Genomic DNA, 25,000 nt, shown 5'->3' with positions numbered 1-25,000 from the left:
CTTAAATTAAGAAAAGTTAGGAGAGATTCATTTTTTATTTATTAAAAAGCTCTCATACTTCTTAATTCTCAAATAAGTTTCTTTGTTGATTATGTACCCCTACCCTTTTGGCTGTTGGGAGCTGCTCACATGCACAAACTCATAAAAAAGTTGCTCATTGTCATCTTAACCCGTTACTGCCGGGTCACATATACAGCTGTCATAACAAACTGCTTGATCTGCCGGGTACGGCTATATGCGTGGTGACATACTAGAGCGTGTCGAGTGGGAAGTTCCTCTACATGTAGTGGACTCTCATTCCCAGCGGCTGGATGGTTACCAGAAATCACCGGAGTCTGTGATGCCGTGAGATTTCTAATACCGTCACTGAGGGATTAAGAAAACATAGCAAAACATCCTCTGTTATGAGTTGATATTTGAAGTGGTTTAGGAATTAACTTTTACTTTTGGCATGTCCACAGAGGAGACAGATATATCGATGATGCAGATTTGTAAATGCAAATGATTAGCTTATAGATAGGCAGTAATTAACCTGTTTCAGACAGGTCACATGTACAGGTGGCATAACAAACTGCTTGGTCTGTGAGGTACGCCTGTATGCACAGTGATGTGCCAGAGTGTGTAGTGCAGGACGTTCTGCTTGATGTTGCGGATTCCTGTGCCCAGTGTCTTACCCTGAGAGTTTATCATGCTCAAGGATTTCTGTTACTCAGGGGTGGTGGGTTAAAAAGTAACAGCGAATAGTATATTCAAAGAATTTCAGATGGCTTGAAATTTTGAAGTATCATGTTCAATATTTACCAAAGACCACACTTCAGTTTTCTTGATTATCTGAGTGCCATGCCTACCTAAATCAATTTTCACAAATAAATTGATTAAATGATACTGTTATCAGTCAAACTGTCAATTAGTATTTCCTAACAGTACTTTAGTATTTGTTTAATGGTATTTGACTGTATAATATATTTTATGGAATTTTCTGTTGGATAGTGTTCAGTTTTCTGAAGTCATTACTAGGCCCATTTTCCTCTTCGAGAGTCGCTTGTGACCCACAGACCATTAGTTAGTCACTTCTTATGTTAGCTGTTTTTTTATATTTTATTTTCTAATTACACCACTACTAATACCCCTAATTGTAAGTAGGAAAAACTGCTGTTTCATGCATGTTGTATATTTTGAAATTTTAGTTCAAATGTAGGATTTCTCTATAGACTTGCACTTTTCTTGCAGTTTATAAAGCCAGCTCATGAGGTTATTAAGTGGAAGGAACCAATATCAGTCGATTATAGTAGAGCAATAATTTTCTACACCCCTTGGTGACGGGTGTAGAAAACTAAAAAAAAAAAAACCCTACGCTCTGGCGAACCAAGGCAACGCGCTGACTTTGAGCACGGGAGTTTGGTACATCAAGCCGTATCACCGCCTTGGAGCGCTTTGGCGCGCTGCCGCGGCGTACAGCCGCACGCCACATTTCGAGCGGTTTGTTTTCACGCCTATAGACGTGACCCGTCGGGAAGGGGTTCACCTGTATCTGCTGGGCCACACCTATAGCTGTCATGACAAACCAATTCATCATGCCGGGTATGGCTGTAGGTGTCGCAACATGCTAAAAGTGAGTCGAGTTCGACTACATGTAGCGGACTCCCTGGCCAAATGGCAGGATGGTTGCCAGAAGTCTCGGTGTCACTGACTCCGGTGACTTTTGAAACCGTCATTGAAGGGTTACAGAATGATGCATCAAAGGATTAGGGTATTGATCTGCCAAAAACATAGAGAGAAGTGAATTCATGTTTCCTGCACTTCTTACTTTTCCCTTTGAGCAGCTAACTCTGCTTGCAACTGAAACCTTTATTTGTATGTGAAGTATTCAGTAAGAACGTTTACAAATTATGGCTCTTGAGTAGGTTTATAGCAGCTAGATTGTAATCAACAAAAACCTCTGCCACATTTCACATTAGTATTCCCTCTTTTTTTCCTGGTAGCCTTTTACAAATATTATTTTGCAACCATTGTACTTGTGGCTTCTTTCAAACATTCATTTATCATAAGGATGCTAGACTTGTTTTTTTTTTTTTTTTTCAAGCACAGCATTAGATTTAAAGAATTCAATGAATCTGTTTGGTAGAGAGATAGACTTTTAATTAATTTTTGATTGGAAGGAATTGGTGGGCTGTAATTTCTCTAAAAACTTACACGATATGCAAAAAAAATAAAAAGGAAAAGAAATTTTATATATATATATGTATATATATGTATATATGTGTATATATTTGTGTGTATATATATATATATATATATATATATATATATATATATATATATATAAACATGTGATGTGCCTGGTTATATTAGCATTTTATTTAGATTTAAAGAATTAGATATGGGGAAACCTGATACTATTTGCATTTTGAAAGAACTGTTATCAGATAGATAAGGGAATTCTTGCATGTACATTTTCTTGATTTAACATCATTTTCTAAATCTCTTTAGAAATGTAATTCCTCTAGTTAATCAGTTCACACAGCAGCAAATAAGGCCTTTTTTTTTTGTATATGATTTAGTTTTGTTTATTAGTTTGTATAAATTAATAAAGCAAGTAGCTATTGCTAGTCATAGGAAACAGCTGTAGGAGACTAAGAGCCATTTGTGTGAAGTAATGGGGGTTTTACTAAATGAAATGTTTCATACAGTAACAGAATTACGTATTCATTCAGCATGTTCCATTCGCAACAAAGTATAGGCATGTACAATAAATGAAATGAAAGTGTGATTGAGGTGGAAACAAAATGGTCTGACAAGTGCCAAATATGTAATTCAACGTAATAAATGTCTTGTTCACCTATTTGACTGCATGCATAGAATGATGCCATGATTGTGGCTAATAGGTTATATACAATACAGTAAGCAAACAAAACTTCAGACAGACAAATAGGATTACCTGGCCCACACAAAGGAACACTGTGATTAAGCAGAAATTGCCATTATTTTTTTTTTGATAGTGTTAATTGAGTTTATTTATTGTGGCAGATTTAGATAGTCAGGGATAGTCGGTCTCCTCCAGCAAGAAAAGACTAAAAAATTAGCTAAGAACAGAAAGAAGGAAAAAAGATGGGTATATAGAATGTTACAATCAGTGACTTCATATTGCCATCTGGAAATTAATGCTTTGTTAACCCCTTGGTGACGGGTGTAGAAAACTAAAAACAAACTCTACGCTCTGGCGAACCACGGCAACGCACCGACATTGAGCGGGTGAGTTCGGTACATCAAGCCGAATCACTGCCTTGGAGTGCTTTGGCGTGCCGCCACGGCGGACAGCCGCACACCACATTTTGAGCGGTTTGTTTGCATGCCTGTAGGTGTGACCCGTCGGGAAGGGGTTAAGTGCAGAGGCAATTAGAGCAGAGAATACGAATACCAGACTTGAAGAAATTTGTTTACTATCCCTTTATTCCTGGATAGGTATGTTCTATTGAGAATGTGAGAATGGTAGTGATGAATGCATTAAAAAGTAAAGTAAAGGTTAATCCAAAAGAAATTTATAAACTGTTTCTAGGTATTGAACATGTCAACACCATAGGTTTTGTGCTTAGCTAGATTGTTTCATATTGTATGAGGTCATTTACAATAGGCCTATTGGTGTAACCCAGTTATCAGCTTAAGGGTATTGTGCAAGGATTAGTAATTAGTAGATTTTGGAGTTTGGACATGCCATTAGGCTTTTATTGACTCCCCCTTCTTCCTTTCCAGAAAGATAGGACATTTAAGGAATGTTATAGGGTTTTTAAATTCCATTTGATAGCTCCATTTACCCTGTTTTCTTTTATTGTTCTGGCAGAATGACTACAATATGAATAGCAAAGGGGTGAATCAAGGCCCCTCAGGTCATGTGTCTGACGTTCTGTTGTTTGTACAGAACACAATAGATTGATTGTGCCATTGGGTGAATTGCTCTGCTTGCTCTTGGTTGAAGACCGTGTTCAAGGAAATAGTGACTGCAGTTGTTGGAGATTGTATTTTTACTAGCAGCTTGAGTCCTATTTGATCACTGTTCGGTTCTCTTTTGTTTCTTGTCATTGTCTACTGCTTTTGGCATATTGATGACCAGTATCAGTTTTATCTCAATGACCCTAACTCGAGATGATTTTTTTATTTTTTTTATTGCAATGGCCAGAGAGAGATCAGAATAGTAGTGTTTAATAATGTCTTATTTATTTATTTATACATTTTATTTATTTATTTTATTTTTCTCTCTCCAAACCAATTTGTAGCACAAATCTGACAGGCATCTTAGCTTCTTTTAAAAAAGTCTCTGGATTTGTTTTTTTGGTATATTTATTTATTTTATTCAAATCAAAACACCCATGATATCAGGGCACTAGAACTGATAATAAATTTTCACCTATCATTTGCAAAAACCTGCCTAATCAAACCAAATTGTTTATAGCCTTAAGATACTCTCATTTCTCCAAGTCTTTGCAAAAAAAAATTGGATGGAGAAAAAGCCCACTGTACAATGGTTGAAATAAGAAGTGTATTTTAGGTGGTTTAAGAATGACAGTTGCAGTTGGTTTTATGAAAGTCGTGTGGGAATTATTTATTCTTTTCAATATTCTTATTTTAACTTTTTGATTTATTAAGTAAGAGAGGTAGACTTTTAATTGATCTTTATTAGAAGGAATTGGTGGAGTGTAATTTCTCTTAAAACTTGTATGTTATTTAAAAAAGAAGAAGAAAGAAACGAAAAGGGGAAAAAAAAAAAAAAATATATATATATATATATATAGTGTAATGTGCCTGTTAATATATAATGGCAAGTTGCTGCAATTTTCAACAGATACTAAGTAATGATAATGATGAAGGCAATAATACTGAAATTGATACTACTGATGACCATGGTGATGACTGACATGAATAGAAATATGTAGATTGGATAATGGACAAGAAGATTTATTTTTCAGTTTCAGCAGATTTTAGTGTCTGTTGAATAATCTTGTCTTTTGAAATACAATTGAAATGGAGTCAGATTTTAGAGTGAGAACTAAATCGTCTAGTCATTTTTGAAGTGTTGGCAAGTCGAGAGTGAGATGCCAAGTAGTCTCTTAACCCCTTAGTGACGGGTGAAGAAAACTAAAAAAAAAAAGACTACGCGCTGGTGATCAATGGCAATGTGCCGACTTTGAGCGCGGGAGTTCAGGACATTAAGGCGAATCACCGGCTCGTAGCGGTTTGGCGCGCCGCTGTGGTGTACAGCCGCACACCACATTTCAAGCAGTTTTTTTTTATGTCTATAGACGTGACCCATCGTTAAGGGGTTAAAAGTAAAATTTGAAGTTGTGATATATCCATGTGAACATAAAAGGCAAAGAAATTTTGAAATGTATCCATTCTCAATATTTGGAATTCATATCATGACTGTATTCACCGTGGGAAGGTTTCATCGAGATACAGGATTTTAATGTCTATATAGAGTTCAATTGCCTCATAGGATTATGTAGGTGATGGATACATATGAGTCTGTTCAGTGGCTATTAATATATCTATATATATTAATATGGAATATCTGCTATATATACTTTATACTCATATTGAATAATGTAGAATGATATAACCTCAGTATACTAGGTTAATTTTGGAATATATTCAGAGGGTACACAATTTATTAACCGAGACAGAAATGCTTGAACATTATTGAATTTTCTCAACTTACAACTTAACAGTTTGGAGAGAGTTGAAATTCTTTGAAATAACTATTGTTTTTAGCTTCCCTTTTTACTATAGGACGTCACAGTTGTTTATGTAGTTAGTAAAGATCATATAAAACATTTTGTGGACATACTAGTGATAATCGTAAAGAAAAATAGCAACGCCTTTTTTGGAATCTAGTTGTATCTGGTCAGGTTGATTTGAGTATTGCTGTTCATACTGTTGGCTTTCACATGCAGCAACTTCTTGGTAATACCTCAGCCTGCCACAGAAGATGATTTCAGGTGACAAATCTGCTCAGAGGTGGAAAAAAGTGCAAACCTTTTAGGACGCGATATGATTATTTTCTAGTTGTCAATCTATAATCATTGTTTCAACTTCAGCTTCTTTTATATAACTATCTTCTGGTTTTGGGATATTTTTGCCTATGAATAGGAAAACATGCAGGTAACTTTTTAGGAGGCAGTATATTGTCTGGTTTATATCGCTTGCAAGGAATTTTTTGGGTTAGAATTATTATTTGATTTATTTTAGAGTGAGCTGATTTTTTTAATGGATGTGATATATATATATTCGAAGTTTAGATTATACAAATATGTATCAGTTTTTTAAAGAGAGAAAGCAGGGCTAGATTTGTAGTATATATCCATCAGTTTACCTTTACCCTCATACTTGGTGGAGTAGGATGTGACTGAATCTCGGAAATCGTCATCAGGTGTTCCCCCATACAGCTCTTATGGGGGAACACTCTTTATTCTTATTCTTCTCTCTCAAGTACAGAGCTGAGGGGAATTCCCTGAACAGAAATTAATGGAAATTAAAAAAGAACTTTGTTTATCAAAACATTCCCACCAATGAATATAATGAAATTGGGCAGCTTTTTTCTTTCTTTCTTTTTTTTTCCTCTTCCTGAATAACTGTTGCTTCAGTATGCATTATACCTGTCAGAAATTGCACAAGATTTGATTATACACATTGATTGGTTTTAGAACATTAGCAGAGTTTGTGGAGTCAGCTAGTGCATTGTTAATGCTATTTCCCCTAAAGATTTTGTACAGTTTACCCTTGTTTAGTTCTCGTTCTGTTGACTGCTGAAAATGAATTTAATTATTATAAAAAAAAAAGAAAAAAGAAAAAAAAAATAGTATCATCCTCCATATTGATTTGTACTCCTTGTTATAGGTTTATTATATATTTTGATGAAAGAAATGAGAACCTGTTTTATATCAAGAGTTATTACATGAGAAATTATACATGGCTAGAATCAAGAATCTTTCCTATATTATTTATTGGTGAATATCTTTTTAACCGAATCACTTTTTTTCTTGTGTTTTTCTTGTTTTTCTTGTATAGCTGATTTTGGTGAGTGCAGATAAAGCAAAGTTAATATAGATACTGCAGATGTGTTATGTCAATGAGTGAAGGTTTATATTTTATTGCCAAGGTAGAAAGTTTTTATTTGCAGTTATGTATGAATACATGGGGACACTAGAGTTATATTTAAATAAGGCTTCTAATCTGCATTGTAATTGTAAATCAGATGTTTTAAAAAATGTGTATATATAGAGAGAAAAAGAGAGTGAGGTAGCTAGGTAGCTAGATAGATTTATATTAGATAAATATATATATAAGTGGCTAAAGATTTATTTATTTATATAGTTATATACAAGTGTACAGTTATGGATAAAGGTGTGTCATGATAGAAGCTTCAAAGTCCTCCTGGCCTAAACAACAAGGCGCACATTATTTAGGTGTTTAGAGGGTGATTTCAAGCATGTAATAAAGATCTTTAACTTTAACTGTATCCCATAGCTCTGTGTGTCTGCTCTGGTGTTTTCATGCATTTTTTGTTAATTATTTGTGTGTAGTGTGAGAGAGAGCAAATATGTTTCCATAGATGGTTACTTTGGGATAATTTGCAGAGCCAGAGAATGTGGATGTTGGGTATTTTGGGTTGTTGATGTGGAAAATTTTGTTTAAACTTGATTATTTTCTTTTGTCATGGATCTTAGTTTATGTAATGATTTATTTACACTCCTTTATATTGCACTAAATTTTGTTTATTAATGGTAATAGTTTAAGTATGGTAAGGATGTAGAATAGGCCTGAAAAATAACACTGTAGATATGAACAACCAAAGTGCCATTGCTGACTGTATATGCACAATTATTACCCATAAGAGGATCCATGCACAGAAAAGTCTTAAACCTCTTGACGGCTGGGTGGCATGGAGATATAGGCCCTGTTGAATGTGATTTTTTTTTATTAATTTTGCATGCACATAGATGGCTCCACAAATGCTTAGTTCCCTAGGAGTCATTTACTAGTCCTACCTGATTTCTCCTGCTTACCAAGTTCCTTGATTTTTGGAATGCTTTTTATTTTATTTTGTATTACTGTTAGTGTTGTTTATAACAATAGAATAACCATAATGTCAGTGGTAATGATGAAAACAGGTATGATGATGATGATGATGATGATGATGATAATAATGATAGTAGTAGTAATGACATCAACATTTGGGAACAAAAAACTTTTCCCTGAAAATACAGGAAGTAGACAAATCAGATAGGATCAGTTAGGCCTAATGGTCAACACCTCAGTGACTAAGCACAGGTGGAGCCAGCTGTGGATAAACATAATTCTCAAACCAAATTACAGTGGACAGCATATGTACCTGGCACCAATAGGTTAATATAACTAGCCATTTAATCTTCATGCTACCCATTTCAATTTATACTGTGGGAAATGAGTACAGTGTTGATACTTTTAGAAAAACAGTCTACAAATCTGTGGAGTCTGCCATGTGATTATGTACTAGGTAGCAGACAGGACAGATGGTTTATAATGGTCTGTATAATCTAGCACAGCTGTTAGTTGGTATGTTACCTACACCCTTGGTAGGTGGATGGATGAGTGTAGTGTACAAATGTAGAAAAGGTTTGAATGAGACCAGTTTTGACCATATCTTCATCAAAAATACAGGAAATCCTAATGAAGATGTTGGCAAAATGGTCATGTAGATCTCTTGCACTATGAAGGCACAATTATAATTTGATACCTTTTTCTGCACTCAGTAGGTGAATATGTATGGATAGACTACTCGTCTGTAAACTGTAATGTCCTTCTCTGTGCTTAGAATCAAATGAGAGATGTGCTACTTATTTATCAACGGTATTGATATTGTCATTTACATTGGTGTTTGTAGTTTATTAGAAAATATGACAGATATGTTCTCAGAGAAACTGAGAGAAAGACGTTTTAATTTATTATTAATTGTAATATTATTATTATTGTTATATTTATTAATTTTCATATTTGTTTATTGCAATAGAGTACCATGAATTGCGTAATTTTTATAGTAAGTATGAAAGCAGTGTTTATAACCAAACAACAAATTACTTGTGATCAGCAGGATGGCTTGCATTGCATTTTCTTTAGCATTTCAGTTATGTAAAATATCACAATAAAGTCCTTTCTGTCTGTTTATCACAAGTGAAATCTCATTGTGAAAGATTATTTGTGTATATGATTTCAGGAATAATAGTGATAAAGAGAATAATGGTAGAGATTATGATAAGAATATTACACTACACACTACACTACACTTCTTGTAGTGTATTTGTTCCATACTTGCATGAGTCTGACATAAATGTTCAGAAATGCATGTTCCATAAATATTTATATATGTATAAATATATATATATATATATATATATATATATATATATGATATATATATATATATATATATATATATATATAAATTATATATATATATTACATATATATATATATATATATATATATATATATATATAAATGATATATATATATATATATATATATATATATAAATGATATATATATATATATATATATATAGATATATAAATTATATATATATAAATTATGATATATATATATTACATATATATATATATATATATATATATATATATATATATATATATATATATATATATATAATGTATATATATATTAGTTTGTTTTTATAATTGTTTCCAAAGATTAAAATCAAAAAGGATGTGTATACCATGAAGAATATAATATATAGAAGTTTGAAGTCACGAGCATTTGTTGGCATTTCAGACGTCAGGAAGAACTCCAGTCAGAAAAGGAGGAGATCGACCGGCAGCGGAAGCTCTTAATGAAGCGGAAACCCTCAGAGGGAGGAAGCAACTCTAGGAAACGGGGATCAAATAGCAACCAGAGTCAGGGTGGCAGTAATCTTCCGAATGGCCTCGGAGGTGATCACGACCACAGGGACCTCACTATCCAGGAATACTACGAGTCAGAAGAAATACTAAAGGTATGTCGGGGCCGTGATTAGGTCTTCTCTGGTGTTTTCAAAGTAGCTAGTGTGCATTTTTTCCCTTGTAAGTATCTTGAAAAATAGGGTACTTTGATTATTACATATGCTTTTTGAATATCTTAGCTCAGTGGGTTGAGGTTCCCCAGTACTGACAAAGTATTTGGATGGCGGCAGCCTGTAGATCCCTTTGATCAAGGCTACACATCACTCATTGTCTACCTGTCTCGTTTATTTATTTATTTATTTATCTCTGTCCTGTAAACTGTTGTTTGTAATTTTTACCTCTCTGATGCTAACTTTTACTTATCCCTGACAGTAGGAGAAATGACTCTATCTATCCCTGGTCTAGGTGCTAGATGAAATACATTGTTAACCCTTTGAACATAGTTGGCATATAATCCCGTGATGGTTGTGGTGAACCTCATCATACCTCACACAACACCATGTGCTTGTTGGAGGGAGCTCATCTTTATCCAATAGTAGTGACATCATTTGTTTGGTGTCACTATTAGATACAGGCTGCCAAAGTTAAGAGAAACAGTAATTTTTTTTCAAACGGTTACTAGCTATTAGGTAGCTGATGTTGTACATCAGGTACAGAATGAGCTGTGCCAACCCCACTTTACTGGCCACTAGCTAACCAGTTATATTGTGATTAGTGGATTAAGTTATCCTATACACTCACCCCAAAAATATATGTATTTAGGACAGGACAGAACTTTTAATGTTAGAATATTGATCATGTCATTATTGTGTGAGAGAGAGCAAGCTCTGTTGATTTTGATGTCATGATGTCACTCATTCACACTCTATTGTATGATTAACCTATTCTAAATTGTAGTGAATAATAATTCAAACAGTAATTGACTATTGCTACTTAACCCCTTCCCGACGGTTCACGCCATGAGGCGTCAAAACAAACGGCTCGATCTGTGGCATGCAGCTGTATGCCACGGTGGCGCGCCAAAGTGCTACAAGCCGGTGATTCGGCTTCATATACCGAACTCCCGAGCTCACAGTCGGTGCGTTGCCATTGATCACCAGAGAGTAGATTTAAAAAAAAAAATTCTTCACCCGTCATCATAGGGTTAAGAATAAAATTAAATGATGATAATAAAAAATAAATAAATAAATAAATGCCTGAAAAGACATGTCACGACATCCTATATAAGGTTCCCCTTGATTACACAGCAAATATGCCAGTTCACCCACGATATTACTCATACACAAAGTCAAAATTCTGCACCCACCCTGGGCACCGTCCAAACCTAATCACCTTTTACCAGATGATTCTTTACCCTCTACCATTGATTCAAGAAACCACACTGCTGGGTGTCATAAGAAATGGTAATTCCTTGTTCATTTTAACCATTTCTAATCCTTGTCACTCCCATGGGTGTGCTGGATTTTCTTTTTTCTTCTTTCCTTTTCAACTTTGTATTTTGCCCTATTTTTGTGGCCTATCCAGAGAGTACCTTACATATCCTAAAATGTTTCACAATGTTTATGTATTACCTTTTGCTGGATATCAGATATGTAAGGATTTCACCCATAACCCCAAGTATTTGCTAATGCAAAATCTTTTACTGTTATGCAAGTGATTTTTTTTTATAATTCAAAAGTGAAGTTTTGGAGTGTGCTTACCATGCTTATATTTATTTACATAGTTTTTATTATCTGTTTTGTCTCCCTCTTTATGGTTTTCACCGTGAAGCAAAATGTACTAAATGAGAACTTTCTTTACCCCGCCACAGTTACGGCAAACTGCACTCAAGAAAGAGGACACAGACCTTCAGCAAGAGATGGAGAAATTAGAAAGGGAAAGAAATCTACATATTAGGGAACTCAAACGAATTCACAATGAGGACCAATCAAGGTAAGTTGAGCAAAAAATGGGACCAGAACTAGGATCGGGGAAAATTCTGTGGTCTTCTTTTCTTTTTTCTTCTCTTCTTTTTTTCTTTTCTTTTCTCTTTTAGAAAGCACTTGTGTTAGTAAACAAAGTAATTGTTTTTTGTTTTTTTTGTAAGTGATATCTCTAATTTTCCATGAAAGATGAATGAGCTGAAATATATTTCCATTGTTCTTTACCGAATGAGAGTTATTCTGGCTATAAGTTAGTCATCTTATCTAGTTGAAAAGCCATAAATGACCTCTCAAGAGAGATTCAGAAGTGAAGAACAACCCAGTTACCACAATATGCAATATTTGCAACTGGAAGTCCTGAGTTGTATATCAGAATTCCTGTGCAAGCCCTAGATTTGGCTATTGTCTAGTTTTCAAGTTAAGAATTATATAAATTGGAAAGGGAATGCTGGTAGAGGGGCCTCAATTTTTTGTTAAGCTCTGATTTATTTCATTTTAAGAAGGATTTTTATATAGACCTTTCCTTTCTAAAGTCATTAACATTTTTCAAAATAATCTTTGCAGGCAGGACATACCAAAGTAATGGAGGAACTAGATTCTATACTGCTTTCCTAAATGAAAGCTACATACATTTAAAAAATATGATAATAATAATGATAATGATAATGCATTCAAAAGGATAGTAAATGATTTTGAAATGGTTTCTTGATTTTTTTTTTTTTTTTATTGTTTCATTGATGTCCACTGTATCATTAGTGATGTGGAGAATAAATAGATATTAATTACTGGAGGTCACTGGGAAAGGGGGCATTATGTAGATTAGGTTAGGTTGATCTTCATATATTGTTGTTTGTTCCCCCTTCATTTTTTGTGGTGCAGATCAGTGACAATCATCATAGCTTAGAGGAAATAACAGTATTCCAAATAGTTAACTGAAACAGCTCATTTTGATAATACATTTTTATTCTCATAATCTTCTTGATAGCCAGGGTTGCACACATTGTTTATAGTTATCTTGTTAACCCAATGCCGCCGGGGAAAATTAATAAAGAATGGGAAAAAATGTATTTTTTATCAGTGCTATGCATATCGATGGTGTAATTTTTATTGTAAACATTATAATTACTATAATGTTATAAACATTAGTAACAGCAAAATAAGATAACATAAAATATTTTTGTAAATCAAAGAAAAAGGTAAATGCACAAGACAGGCAGTGCTCAAAATTGGCTCATTGGTGTGTAAAAACAATCAAACAAGTACTCACAGTGGGCATAGCACATACGTACACGTCATGCCCGTTGGCATTGGGTTAATTAATTTCAATTTTTAGGTTTGTGCATTTGTGAAAGTATGCATTATGTGATTGCTTAACTTTTTAGTTTTTGTGCATATTGATTCATAGATCATACTTTCTTCTTTTTCTTAAGAGTTTGCTCATATTTGTTTGACATTTATTGAACTTTGAAGAAAGATCACATAGAAACATGTACAAAGACTGTCTGGTTTAATTTTGAGCAGTCACACATCAAAAAATCAGAGCAAGGGTCTTGGATATACTTGTGTTGTGATCAGTTTGTGATGCAGCATAGCCATATCACTTCTTGGTGCTGGATACATACTCATTGTTGGTACAGAATATCCTTTGTTGGTACAATATAACCTTTCTTGGTGCTGCATATCCTTTGTTGATACAGCAAACCTTTTGTTAGAACAGCATACTCTGTTTTGATGCAGGATACCCGTCCTCAAATGCATCATCTTTAGTAATAACCAGGAGACTCTGAGTTTGTTTCCCTATCAAAGTTGCTGGCCATGGTTATCCATGGTCTTGTGTTGTGTTGCTTGCCATTATGTGCAGGGCAGTTTGGTGGAATTTTTAGCCCAAGAGTTGATCACGATTTTTGCTATGTTGCCAATGCAAACGGCTGGAAGAATATTCCAGGAGAAAAACAAGAGTTCTCTCAAGTTGTATCGTGTCTTGTTTGTGGTTTAGTTTTTCTGTTTCTGGCAGTTAAGACCTGATTTGATACATCAATTAGTATGTCTTTTTTTCCATCATTGACTGCAATTCGTTTAAAGTTCCCCAGGAGAAGTAATTATTATGAGATATATTGCATTCTCCACTTTAGAGATTCAAGCCTCTGCAAGATTTAAGTTGCACCAGTTGCTGTCAATAAGAAACACTACATATATGTATTTTTTTTTATTTAGATGTACATTTTACATTTCCTGACAGTGATTGATGTAGAAGACCTCATACTGTTACTTTTTTGTGGTTGCTTGAGAATATTGTCTTGTGGTTTGTGATGAGTATATTCATCCTATATATTCACTCCAGTGGAAACCTCACGGTTGCTTAAATTGTTCTTGAGTTCCAATTGAAGGTTTTTTAATTTTACCAGCTGAGAAAGACTAGTTAACTAGTTACTATGATAAAGGTTGTGTTGTGCTAGATCTGTGTTGACAACACTGCAAGGGAGAATGTTATGATTTTAAAAATTAGTGTATAACTGTTAATTCTCAAGTATGTTAGCAACTGAGTGCTGGTTGGGAAATATATGTTCATTATAGTATTGTTTTGTGAAATGTTTCTACATCTAGTTGGCTCCATAAGTGCTTAGCCAACAAGAAGTCAATTAGTCAACCTCGGGCCTTACCTGATTTCACCTTTCCTTGAGTTTTAAATTTTTTTTTTTTTTTCTGATGCTATGAAAACCAATGCTGTTTTTATTATTATAATCATTAAAAAGAAAAGAAAAAAAATGAAAATCAAGGGAAAGAGTAAACAGGTGAGATAGATAGTGTTAGTAATTGGTATATTGGACACTAAGGACATGTGGAGCCATCCATGTGTAAAGACAATAAACTTACTCTTTTTGGGCGTGGCATGTAGGTACATGCCATTTCCGACAGCACTGGGTTAATATTTCTCACACATTTTGATCAACGTGACACATTCTTTGAGTTGTAATCATGATTACAATATAGTGCTGAAAATGTCATTGTGACAAGATTTTCTTTTTACTCTAGCATTTAAGATGTGGTTAATCTGATGATAAAAGAAAACTTGTATGCCATTCTCACATACTATAGGAAGTACTGAGAAAAGCAGCCTGGGCGAATAGTACAGTTACATTCAAAAACAGATGTTATTGGTGCTCACATTTACCTTTACCTATTTGCCTGAGTATGTATACAGATTAATGTTTGCATGTGTGCATGTGATGCCACAGAGAATATTATATATTGATTTTACAGTTCATCATCATACAGACATAAGCTAATTTCTACCTCATATTACTATCAGCTTGCTTACTGGCTTTCTGCAGTTTTATCAAGCCTTATTTCCCTTGTGCTTTGTTGTTAAATCAACACATTCACTATAATACTATTAACAGTTGGTTACGAAGAACAGTATTGATATATGATAGTAATGATGATATAGTACCATTGCAAAACATTATTTTGACAACACTAAATCAGGGTGGTGTCTTTAGTGAAGGAGGAACTTGTCCAGCAAAGTTTGTTTTTTTGAAGGAGGAATACAGTTAATTGATCAGTTAGAAATGGAACTGTACATTATTTGCGTTTCGTATTAATAACCCATTACGTACCCATTCTTTCATGGAAGAACTTTGAAAAATACATTCAGCTTGTATATTGGAGGATGATTGTTTTCAAAATATATCAGAGGTTGCAGTTATTGGCTGTACAAAGTGTGATAAATACATGTTTTCAGATAAGTTTAGATTAAGGAGTGAAACTTACAAGCTGATCTAATTATATTTTCTTCAGCTTGTTCATTGTTTCTGTCACTGATTATCAGTGACTGTATTTTAGATATCTCAATTATTTGAAATCAGTGGTCAGTGTTAATCTGAAACAATAAGAATATTATAGCACTTTGGATTTCTTGATGAACGTTTCAGGCTATAACATTTACCAGCCTCACAATTTACTCAAGAGAGATATTCCACAGACCCTCAACATTGTTTCAGTTTGATATTGTGCTGTAATGTGAGCGAATGAGTTTTGTGTGGTGAGTCAGATTGGATAATCCCATGGCTCTGTATTGATACTGGTTGTTGTTCCCCCCACAGAATCCTCCAATCACAGTCTTCACCTCGAAATCCTCATGACATGTGAGTAGTAGCTGGACAACATGATTTGTATGTGAGGCTGGTGGAGAAGTATTTCTCGCCAAACACTTGGAAATCCTCCTCACTGTACTTGAAGCTATTTTTCCATAGAGATATTGAAGGAAAATTTTTAGATAATTAAACTAACGGGTAATTATATTACTCACAATTTAATCTTGAGTGTGGATCACTTTGTATCTTTTTGGGCATTGTATAAGAGAGTATGTGTGTGTGTGTGTATGTGTGTGTGCGTGTGTGCGTGTGCGTGTGTGTGTGTGCGTGTGTGTGTGCGTGTGTGTGTGCGTGTGTGTGTGCGTGTGCGTGTGTGCGTGCGGGTGTGTGTGTGTGCATGTGTGTGTGTGCGTGTGTGTGTGCGTGTGTGTGTGCGTGTGTGTGTGTGCGTGTATGTGTGTGTGTGTATGTGTGTGTGTGTGTGTGTGTGTGTGTGTGTGTGTGCGCGTGCGTGTGTGTGCGCGTGCGTGTGTGTGCGCGTGCGTGTGTGTGCGCGTGTGTGTGTGCGTGTGTGTGTGCGTGTGTGTGTGTGTGTGTGTGTGTGTGTGTGTGTGTGTGTGTGTGTGTGTGTGTGTGTGTGTGTGTGTGTGTGTGTGTGTGTGTGTGTGTGTGTGTGTGTGTGTGTGTGTGTGTGTGTGTGTGTGTGTGTGTGTGTGTGTGTGTGTGTGTGTGTGCGTATGCATGTTCATGTGCGGATGTGCGTGTGTGAGAGTGAATATGTGCGTGTGCGAGTGTGCATATGCATGTGCCGATGTGATCATAGGTTTGGGAGGGTAGTTTATTGAAAAGGAAGGGTGAGGGAGAGAGGGAATACGAGTTACAGACTTCATAATCTGTTACTATCTTGTTATATAACTGAAGTGACAAGAGTGCAGATGTGATGCAGGAACACAGGCAGATAAAATACAGGAATTGGCAGTTGAGGAATTACTAGATTCTCTACTCTTGGCAGAAATAACGAGAGCGTAAAAGAAAGCTTAAGTAAAGGCAGAATCCCTTCCGTTGCTTATGGCGGAGACTCTTATTCTATTCTTTGGTTCTTTAGCTTTGGGGAGGGTATTAAGAATGCAGTGTTCCTAAGAAAGAATGAGTTTAATTTGGTTCTCTTTCTTTTTTTAATTTGCTTGGAATCTTTTATTTGAGTTATATAACCCATTTAGGTTGTTATGTAGTTTTTTTTTTTTTCTTTTTTTTTTTTCTTTCCTTTTGGAAATATGAAATTCAGATTACAAGTTCAGGTAACTATTGATGTGGCCATCCCATATCAGGGAAGGTAAACATCACATTTTAATCTATGGAAAAATGTGAACTCTTAAAAAAAAAAAAAAATTATGTGGTATGTATGAACAGGTTTTTATGTCATGTGACATTATCCAAAAATGGTGGTAGGTGTGTCTGTTTAATTTTAGATTTATTGTTTCTGTTTATAATTTTCTCGTAGGTCTTTGATTTCCTTCTCGGTTTATCTTATTTTCCTTCTTAGCTTGGTGCTGATTTCTAATCAACTAACAAAATATTTTCACGGTGTACATGGTCCTTCAGCATGGGTACTTTTTTATATATTCTTGTCTTCACTGTTGCAATCTCCATACTTTCCATGTTATGAGACATATATAACATACATGTTACTGTTGAGAGCATTAAGTCTTTTAGCATATAAAGATCTATATAACTGACCCCGTATTGCACTGAAGAAGTGATGAGAACATGTACTCCCAAGTAAAGAAGGTGGGATACTATACTGAGATAATATATTTGTTTACCTGTAACCCAATAATGGCAGGCAAAATTTTCTGGAAAGTTAAGTAAGGACAGGTGTTCTTTAGTGCACCCTGCTCTATGCCAGGGTGATGGTGGGAGGCAAGGACTCACCCTGGCAATGAGGACATGGACTCATGATGGGATGAGGCGTGATTTTTTTTTACCTTGACAATGATAGTATTTCACCCATTGCCACAGAGTTAAACTAGAAAGTAATTAAAAGTCAGTAGAAAAAAATAAAGATATAAAGTTTATAAAGGTTGACATGTTGAAAATTACCTGTCAGAAATTAAGAATCGTCAGAAGTTATAAATGGGTAGATAAACACAGGCAGAGACAGTTTGTGAAGAAGAAAGAAGGGAGAGAGATCAAGAAAGAGAAAAAAGCAATAGGGATAACCAGATGTGCAAAGAAACTTTTATGTGTACCAGTTAAAGCATTTTCCAAGAAGTGTTATGAGAGAAACATATGAAGGGGTTGCAACCTGGTAAAAAAAATTCCAAAAGATATTTAGGAAAGGGGTTTTAGCCATCAATGGGGAAGGACTTTCTGTGCCAATAAGCCATTCACACAAAGTGGAGTCCTGTCACATCATAGCAAAAACTTCTCTGACAGCAGACAATGTCTAATCATGTCATGAGCCCAGAGCCTTGTAGCCTCAGGACCCCAGCCATGAGCCAGACAGTTGGCCCAGTTGCAGAGTGTGACTGAAATTTTGTCCAACATGATGAATGGGTTGATTATAGATTTTACAATAGAAGAGGAAGCTTTTGTTAACCCAACCTGGACGGGTCAAGTGTATCGGCGTCAAAACAAACCACGGAGTACGCCTGTATGCACAGCGACACGCTAGAGTGCGTGGAGTGGGACGTTCCTCTTAATGTCACGAACTCCCGCACACAGTGTCTGGTCATTGCCAGAAATCACCAGAGTTTATCATGCTCAGGGATTTCTTTACACCCAGTGATGAGGAGTTAATTCATTGTTTTATATTTTTTTATTTTGCCATTAGTTTTTTCTTTTGTTTCGTTTTCTTTCACTTCTTTTTCAAAAATAGTTTTGTGTATGTTTGTATTGTGCACATACTTAAAGTGAGTGTACTTTTGAAAAGAAACAAATGCGTGTGTGTGTGTGTGTGTGTGTATGTATGTATTCTAGAAATCCTTTTAGGTTACAGTAAAGAAGAAATGTTCAACGGCAGTAGAAAAAAAAATCAAAGTTTGAGAAAGAATGTGTAAGATAGGAAGGTTATCTTGACTGCAAGCATTTATTTGAGATTCTGTCCATCTATTCCCACAGACATTAAAGGAACATATAGTAAATATTCCTGCTCCTTTTGTGTTTGTTTTTCATATTTGTAATTGAAATTGAAAATAATTGAGCTTCCCAGTCACATTAAAACCTCCATTAAAAGTATATCCACTATGATACTAGTATCTATTTTAGTAAAGATCTAGCAGTAGTATTGACGGTTCCATAGTAAAAAAAATAAATTAATTAAAAAAACAGAATTCTTATTTTCTCTGTGAAATACACCATAATGTGTCGATATATTAAAGTTTTTCTTGAGCGTTAAAATGCTGAAGTGGAATCGCATAATTATCTTGAACAGACAAGATTGGTTGTACTTTCATGTAATAGTAAAATAACTTGATATGTCTAAACTGTTCCTGTTTTGAAAAGGTTATCAGTTTTCTAATTCAGGCACCAATCAAGGGATGTTTAAGCCCTTGGATTCACTCTATATCTCTATGCGTGTGTGTGTGTGCATGTGCGTGCGTGTGTGCGTGCGTGCGTGCGTGCGTGCATGCGTGCGTGCTTGCAGATACTGTTGTGCTTGCCTCTATATAAACATATTCAGACGTGTGCATATATATATATATATGTGAGAGAGAGTTTGAAGTGGGTGTGTCTTTGTATACATGCTTGTGTGCATGCTTAGTGCTGATTCAACATGAACAGTGCAATTGAGGATGTATCCTTGTAAGTCAACAAAAGTAATTCTGTGTGAATGAGTTGTTACTTATTTCCTTGAATTTTCAACAGGTTCATACTGCATTTCATTTATACAAGCAATAAAGAATAAATTTTGATAACTATTGCTGATACTCAGTTAATGCTTTTCTATAATGGACTTTGTACTGACACTAAAACTGTACATTTCTCAGTCATGAGTGGCCTAGGCCACATTTGCATGTCTATTCCAGAAGATTCTTTTGGTGGGAGATTGTAATGGTATATCCTTCCATGCTCCATTTTTAGAATCATAAAAGAAGGGCATCTTTCTAAGTAGGTCTTTCTTGGTGTTGATAAATTGCCCTCTTAGAATTGGGAGTGTGTGCTGAAACCCGGCTCTTTCTCAGGCGGTGGTTTGGTGGTTTCAACCAAGCTGCTAGATGTTTGCATCTTTCTAAACCCCTAACAGAGTAAGCACTCAACCTTCTCACTTGTAGTATAACTTTCCAAGCCAGAGTAACGTGATCTATCCTAACAGTAACAGTAAGGTAGCAGACTTGAAAGAGCTCTATGTAACTAGTTGATGATGAAGATAATCTTGCTTTAACACAAAGAGAATTAGGGGAATTAACCCAATGCAGTTTGTCCCTCTTGCCATAGGTTTTCTTGAAGTCAGTATGATTTACCATGAAAAGATGTGACAGGACCTGGCCCATTATATATTCTTGGGAATAATTTCATGACGACCATGTTTGCTTTTTGGTGTTGTTGAAAGAAAGTTTGTGGTTGCTTTAGCTCATTCCATTGACAGTGTAATGTCTGTGTTGCAGGTTCAACAACCATCCCGTGCTAAATGACCGGTACTTGTTGCTCATGTTATTAGGAAAAGGAGGGTTTTCAGAGGTTCATAAGGTAAGGCTCATTTCTTATTTTGTCACATGATGATTAGAAAGTGAATAGTGATGCGAATATTATTTTGGAAGATCAGTTTATCTGTTATTTGTGAAGATACTTATCTTGCTAGTTGATACACTGATTAGACCAAATCACATTCATAGTTGGCACATGACATCACACGTGACATCAAACTATATTACACCATGTGTGCAATATTCATAATTCTTTTGGCTTTACAGGCATTTGACCTAAAGGAACAACGTTACGTAGCGTGCAAAGTTCACCAATTGAACAAGGACTGGAAGGATGACAAAAAGGCTAATTATATCAAGTAAGATTGAGAAGAGATGTGGTGTAAGATATAACCATGTAAAGATTAGCTTTACAGATAATACAGAATTTATCTGTGTGATGATTATGACATGATCGATATGTAGATTTTGAGTTATAGAACTAAATTTCCTCTGTTTCCACAGACATGCCATAAGAGAGTACAATATTCAGAAGAAATTAAACCATCCTCGTATAGTTAAACTCTATGACGTGTTTGAGATAGATGCAAATAGTTTTTGTACTGTCCTTGAATACTGTGATGGTCATGACCTTGACTTCTACTTAAAACAGGTAAGGAAATGTAAAGTACTTGTTGTTGTTGCATCCATAGTATCTCTAAAGATAAAACTAAATTAATGACAGATTTTAATGTGATTCTAAGTTTAATGAAAATGCATTTGAATAGTTCTTGTATAAGACTGCACTGAAATATTTTGAAAAAGACTTTGTAGTTATTTTGTTTTTTCTACACAGCAATTTGTATGGTTAATCCTTAGATTTGGAATAATGTGTTAAATACATGTATAGGAAATATGTGTATACTAGGAGCCTCATGATTTATCTGATATATAGAATTATTTTTTGGAGGAATTGGTCTGTGACTGACATACACAGTGCAGCAAGCAAGTTGTATGACAGGTACAGTTAATGTGCATACATAATGAGAAATAGAAAGAAAAACTTTTATTACATTTATAGAAATTAATGCCTAAGTATTACTGGGTAACTAATATGATCATCTACAACAACTTTAGAAAATAAGTTCATGTCAGGTTAGCTATAATAGGAGGTATAAGAAAGTATTTTGTATTTATTTTATTTATAGATTGATGTGTACATACAGATAAATGAATGATTTTCTCATGGAAGATCAACTGCTCTGAAATCTTAATTGTTTAGAGGGGAACCATTAACCATATGTATAACTCCACAATAGCACAAGACTATCCCTGAGCGAGAAGCAAGATCAGTGATCATGCAGGTGGTATCTGCGCTCAAGTACCTGAATGAGATCAAACCACCAATCATTCATTATGATCTTAAGCCAGGTAAGTTGTTGGGAAGTTTTTGTACATGTATCTTGTCGTCATTTATGTAAGAATGATAAGTTAACCCGGGTATGGCTATACACTTGGCGACGTGCTAGCCGTCGAGTGGGAGGGAAGTTCCTCTACATGTAGTGGACTCCCGCTCGCAGTGGCTGGACGGTCGCCAGAAATCACCGTAATCTATGATGCTGAGATTTTTTTAATACTGTCATTGAGGGCTTAACCTGGTAATGATGATATTGTATGTCTTTTTGTTCAGCTGGTGTGTTATAATCATAGCTTTTATGGCATTATCAGAAAATCTTAGATAAAGGATCAAGTGTCTTGAACAAAAACTGTTTTCTTCTCATCAGTTGATCCATTTATATTCACTTATGTGGCACTAGATGTGAAATAAGATACATTTTAAACCATCCAGGTTTCTCTCTCCCATACTTGTCTTAGATATATATAATTTTTTTTTTACAGTCAGTTTAGTTTCTTTCACTACTATTTATTCTCTTTGTAATTTCTCTTCTCTCAACTGGTATTTCCTCTGCAATTTCTCTTCTGTCAACTGGTATTTCCTCTGCAATTTCTCTTAAGTAATATATTTATTTCCTTTTTTTTCTCCCACAGGAAATATCTTATTGACCGATGGAAATATTCTTGGGGAGGTCAAGATCACAGATTTTGGTCTTAGTAAAGTCATGGACGAGGATAGTTACCATCCTGACTATGGGATGGACCTCACCTCTCAGGGGGCGGGCACATACTGGTGAGTAGCGATCCAACGACAAGATTTTAGGCTGTTGGATATCTATGCTTTGGTGCAATCTTAGGTCGTGCTTTATGCACTTGGCTCTTTGATTTCGTGTTCCAAGTGTTATTGTTTATTCATTTTGGTTTATTGTATTACTTCTTTTTTTTTTTTTTTTTTCTAATCATTGTCTTTGTTGATATTAGTAATGTGGAAAGATAAATGATTTGTGTATTTTCAAATCATGTAGTTTGCATCAATATTGTTGTTATTGTTTTTCAAGTTAAAACTATTATTTATTTTTCAACTAGAGTATTCCATGTCTGTATTATAATAATCACTGTTAAAACTCCATGTATTTGCTATACTCATGTCCATTTCTTGTTGATTCTTTATTAATATTGTAATTAAAATTGCATTTACTCCTTATGATGAAATTCAGATTTTTGGTTGACACAATCATTACCCTCATTCAAAACAGTTTTGCTAAGCCCCTGCCGTCCTCCCTCAGGTATCTTCCGCCAGAGTGCTTCATAGTAGGCAAAACTCCACCCAAGATCTCTAGTAAGGTTGACGTGTGGTCCGTGGGAGTGATATTTTACCAGTGCCTATATGGAAAAAAACCGTTTGGTCACAACCAGAGTCAAGCGACCATACTAGAGGAGAACACGATCCTCAAAGCCACAGATGTACAGTTCCAACCCAAACCAGTGGTCAGCAATGAGGCCAAGGTGCGTCCTCCGTTGCTTATTGTTTCGTTAGTGATGGTTTTGTTATCTTCATCATTGGTTGTTATTTGTTATTATTATTATTAATATTTTATTTTTTATTTGTTTATTTGTTTATTGTTATTCTTATTGTTATTGTTATTGCTTTAGATAGGTCAAGTAAAGAGGTGGTTCAGATTTCCATAACCTGGTTAACCCTATTTTGATTAATGAAAGCAACATCATTGTCTCTCTTGCTGTAGCACTGAATATGCACTGAAAGTTATTGCAAAGTGCTTACCCACCTTTTCTACTGACTTCCTGCATTAGAGAAAAATATTTGTTACAGACCAAATGTAAGTTGACTAAAGTGTTGAGCAGCAGTAATATTTTCACTCTTGTAGTCTGCTCAAGTCTACCAGTATCTAGTCTGTACAGTTGTATTTTTGTTGTTAAATCAACATGTTAGTAATTCTCCATCATGAATAGTGTTATTATTATGCTTTCAAAATGATTAGTGACCTTGGTTTATGCTACTTTATACACCTTCAAGAATTGGATCCAACAAGAAAGACCATTTCTGCAATCTTGCTATGGCTTAGTTGATTGAAATACTGAAAACAGGGTTTCTTTCATTCTGGATTTATGTTTAAACAAAAGTTCACTTCAAGAAAATTGAAGTTGGAAGCAAGAGAAGTTGTTGATTACAAATTAATTAGTTTAGTTCACATGATCAGAATTGAACTTGTTGCTTTCATCACAGTTGTTGTAAGGACTATCGGGATTCAAGTATATCTGCATATCGTACTCAAAATAAAGAAAAAGGCATGGACTAAGAATTTTCTCTTCCAGATAATAGAAACAAAAAAAACATTATATGTAAGATTAATGTAAATTAAATGTAATTGAATGCAAAGTTGACTAGGGGATCAAGAAAGAAGTCTAACTGACTGCAAAAGTTAAGGAATGGAAGGGAAACCTGACTGACCAAGTGAACTCTTTATCCAGCCTGATTTAGCCAGTCTGACCAAGCTAAACCAAGCACTTTTTTATCTTAAGCATATTGATCAAGGTTTGTGAAATAGATTGTTTGACAATGATTTCTTTTTCTTACAGCAATTTATTAGGTGTTGCCTGGCTTATCGTAAGGAGGACCGCAATGATGTGTTGACGCTGTCTTCCAATCCTTACCTTTCTCCGCCACTACCAAAGAGTGGTCGACAGTCAGCCAATAGTCAGCAGCAAGCAGCAGCGGCAGCCTCTGCTGTAGCACAGGCAGCAGCTGCTCAGCAGCAACAGCAAGGGGGATACCAGCAACCATTTTCCACTGGTCTCTTGGGGCTTGGGAACATCCACTCCTCCACCAGCTCATAATGACACGCCACCCACTGTAGGGGGCATGTCCAGCCCCAACACCCCCTACCTAGCCCCACCCAGCCCCAGCCAGGTCCTCACAAGCCTCACAGCCTGCCGACAACCACCTGTTGCCCACAGCT

The 25,000-nt window shown here is 35.3% G+C and overlaps 1 protein-coding gene across 7 annotated transcripts in view; it reads left to right on the top strand.

Annotated features, from left to right (window-relative positions):
• Positions 1-25,000, top strand: part of LOC125039888 (serine/threonine-protein kinase tousled-like 2) — a 101,940-nt gene that overhangs the window by 75,806 nt on the left and 1,134 nt on the right. For 6 of the 7 annotated variants that reach the window (XM_047634235.1, XM_047634238.1, XM_047634236.1 and 3 more), the window contains exons 7-17: positions 9,820-10,039; positions 11,797-11,918; positions 16,012-16,053; positions 20,187-20,249; positions 20,610-20,691; positions 20,916-21,007; positions 21,153-21,300; positions 21,947-22,058; positions 22,677-22,815; positions 23,309-23,528; positions 24,621-25,000. The exon at positions 24,621-25,000 is cut by the window's right edge. In XM_047634235.1, the coding sequence (XP_047490191.1) occupies positions 9,820-10,039; positions 11,797-11,918; positions 16,012-16,053; positions 20,187-20,249; positions 20,610-20,691; positions 20,916-21,007; positions 21,153-21,300; positions 21,947-22,058; positions 22,677-22,815; positions 23,309-23,528; positions 24,621-24,878 (1,498 nt within the window). In that variant the 3' untranslated portion in view covers positions 24,879-25,000. The remainder of the gene's footprint in view (positions 1-9,819; positions 10,040-11,796; positions 11,919-16,011; positions 16,054-20,186; positions 20,250-20,609; positions 20,692-20,915; positions 21,008-21,152; positions 21,301-21,946; positions 22,059-22,676; positions 22,816-23,308; positions 23,529-24,620) is intronic. The other variant, XM_047634237.1, reaches the window with a different exon arrangement.

This window comes from Penaeus chinensis, chromosome 28 (assembly GCF_019202785.1).
Source record: "Penaeus chinensis breed Huanghai No. 1 chromosome 28, ASM1920278v2, whole genome shotgun sequence".
Classification (NCBI taxonomy): Eukaryota; Metazoa; Arthropoda; class Malacostraca; order Decapoda; family Penaeidae; genus Penaeus; species Penaeus chinensis.
Note: the sequence above shows the minus strand (reverse complement) of the source record. Positions and strands in the feature narration are given on the sequence as shown.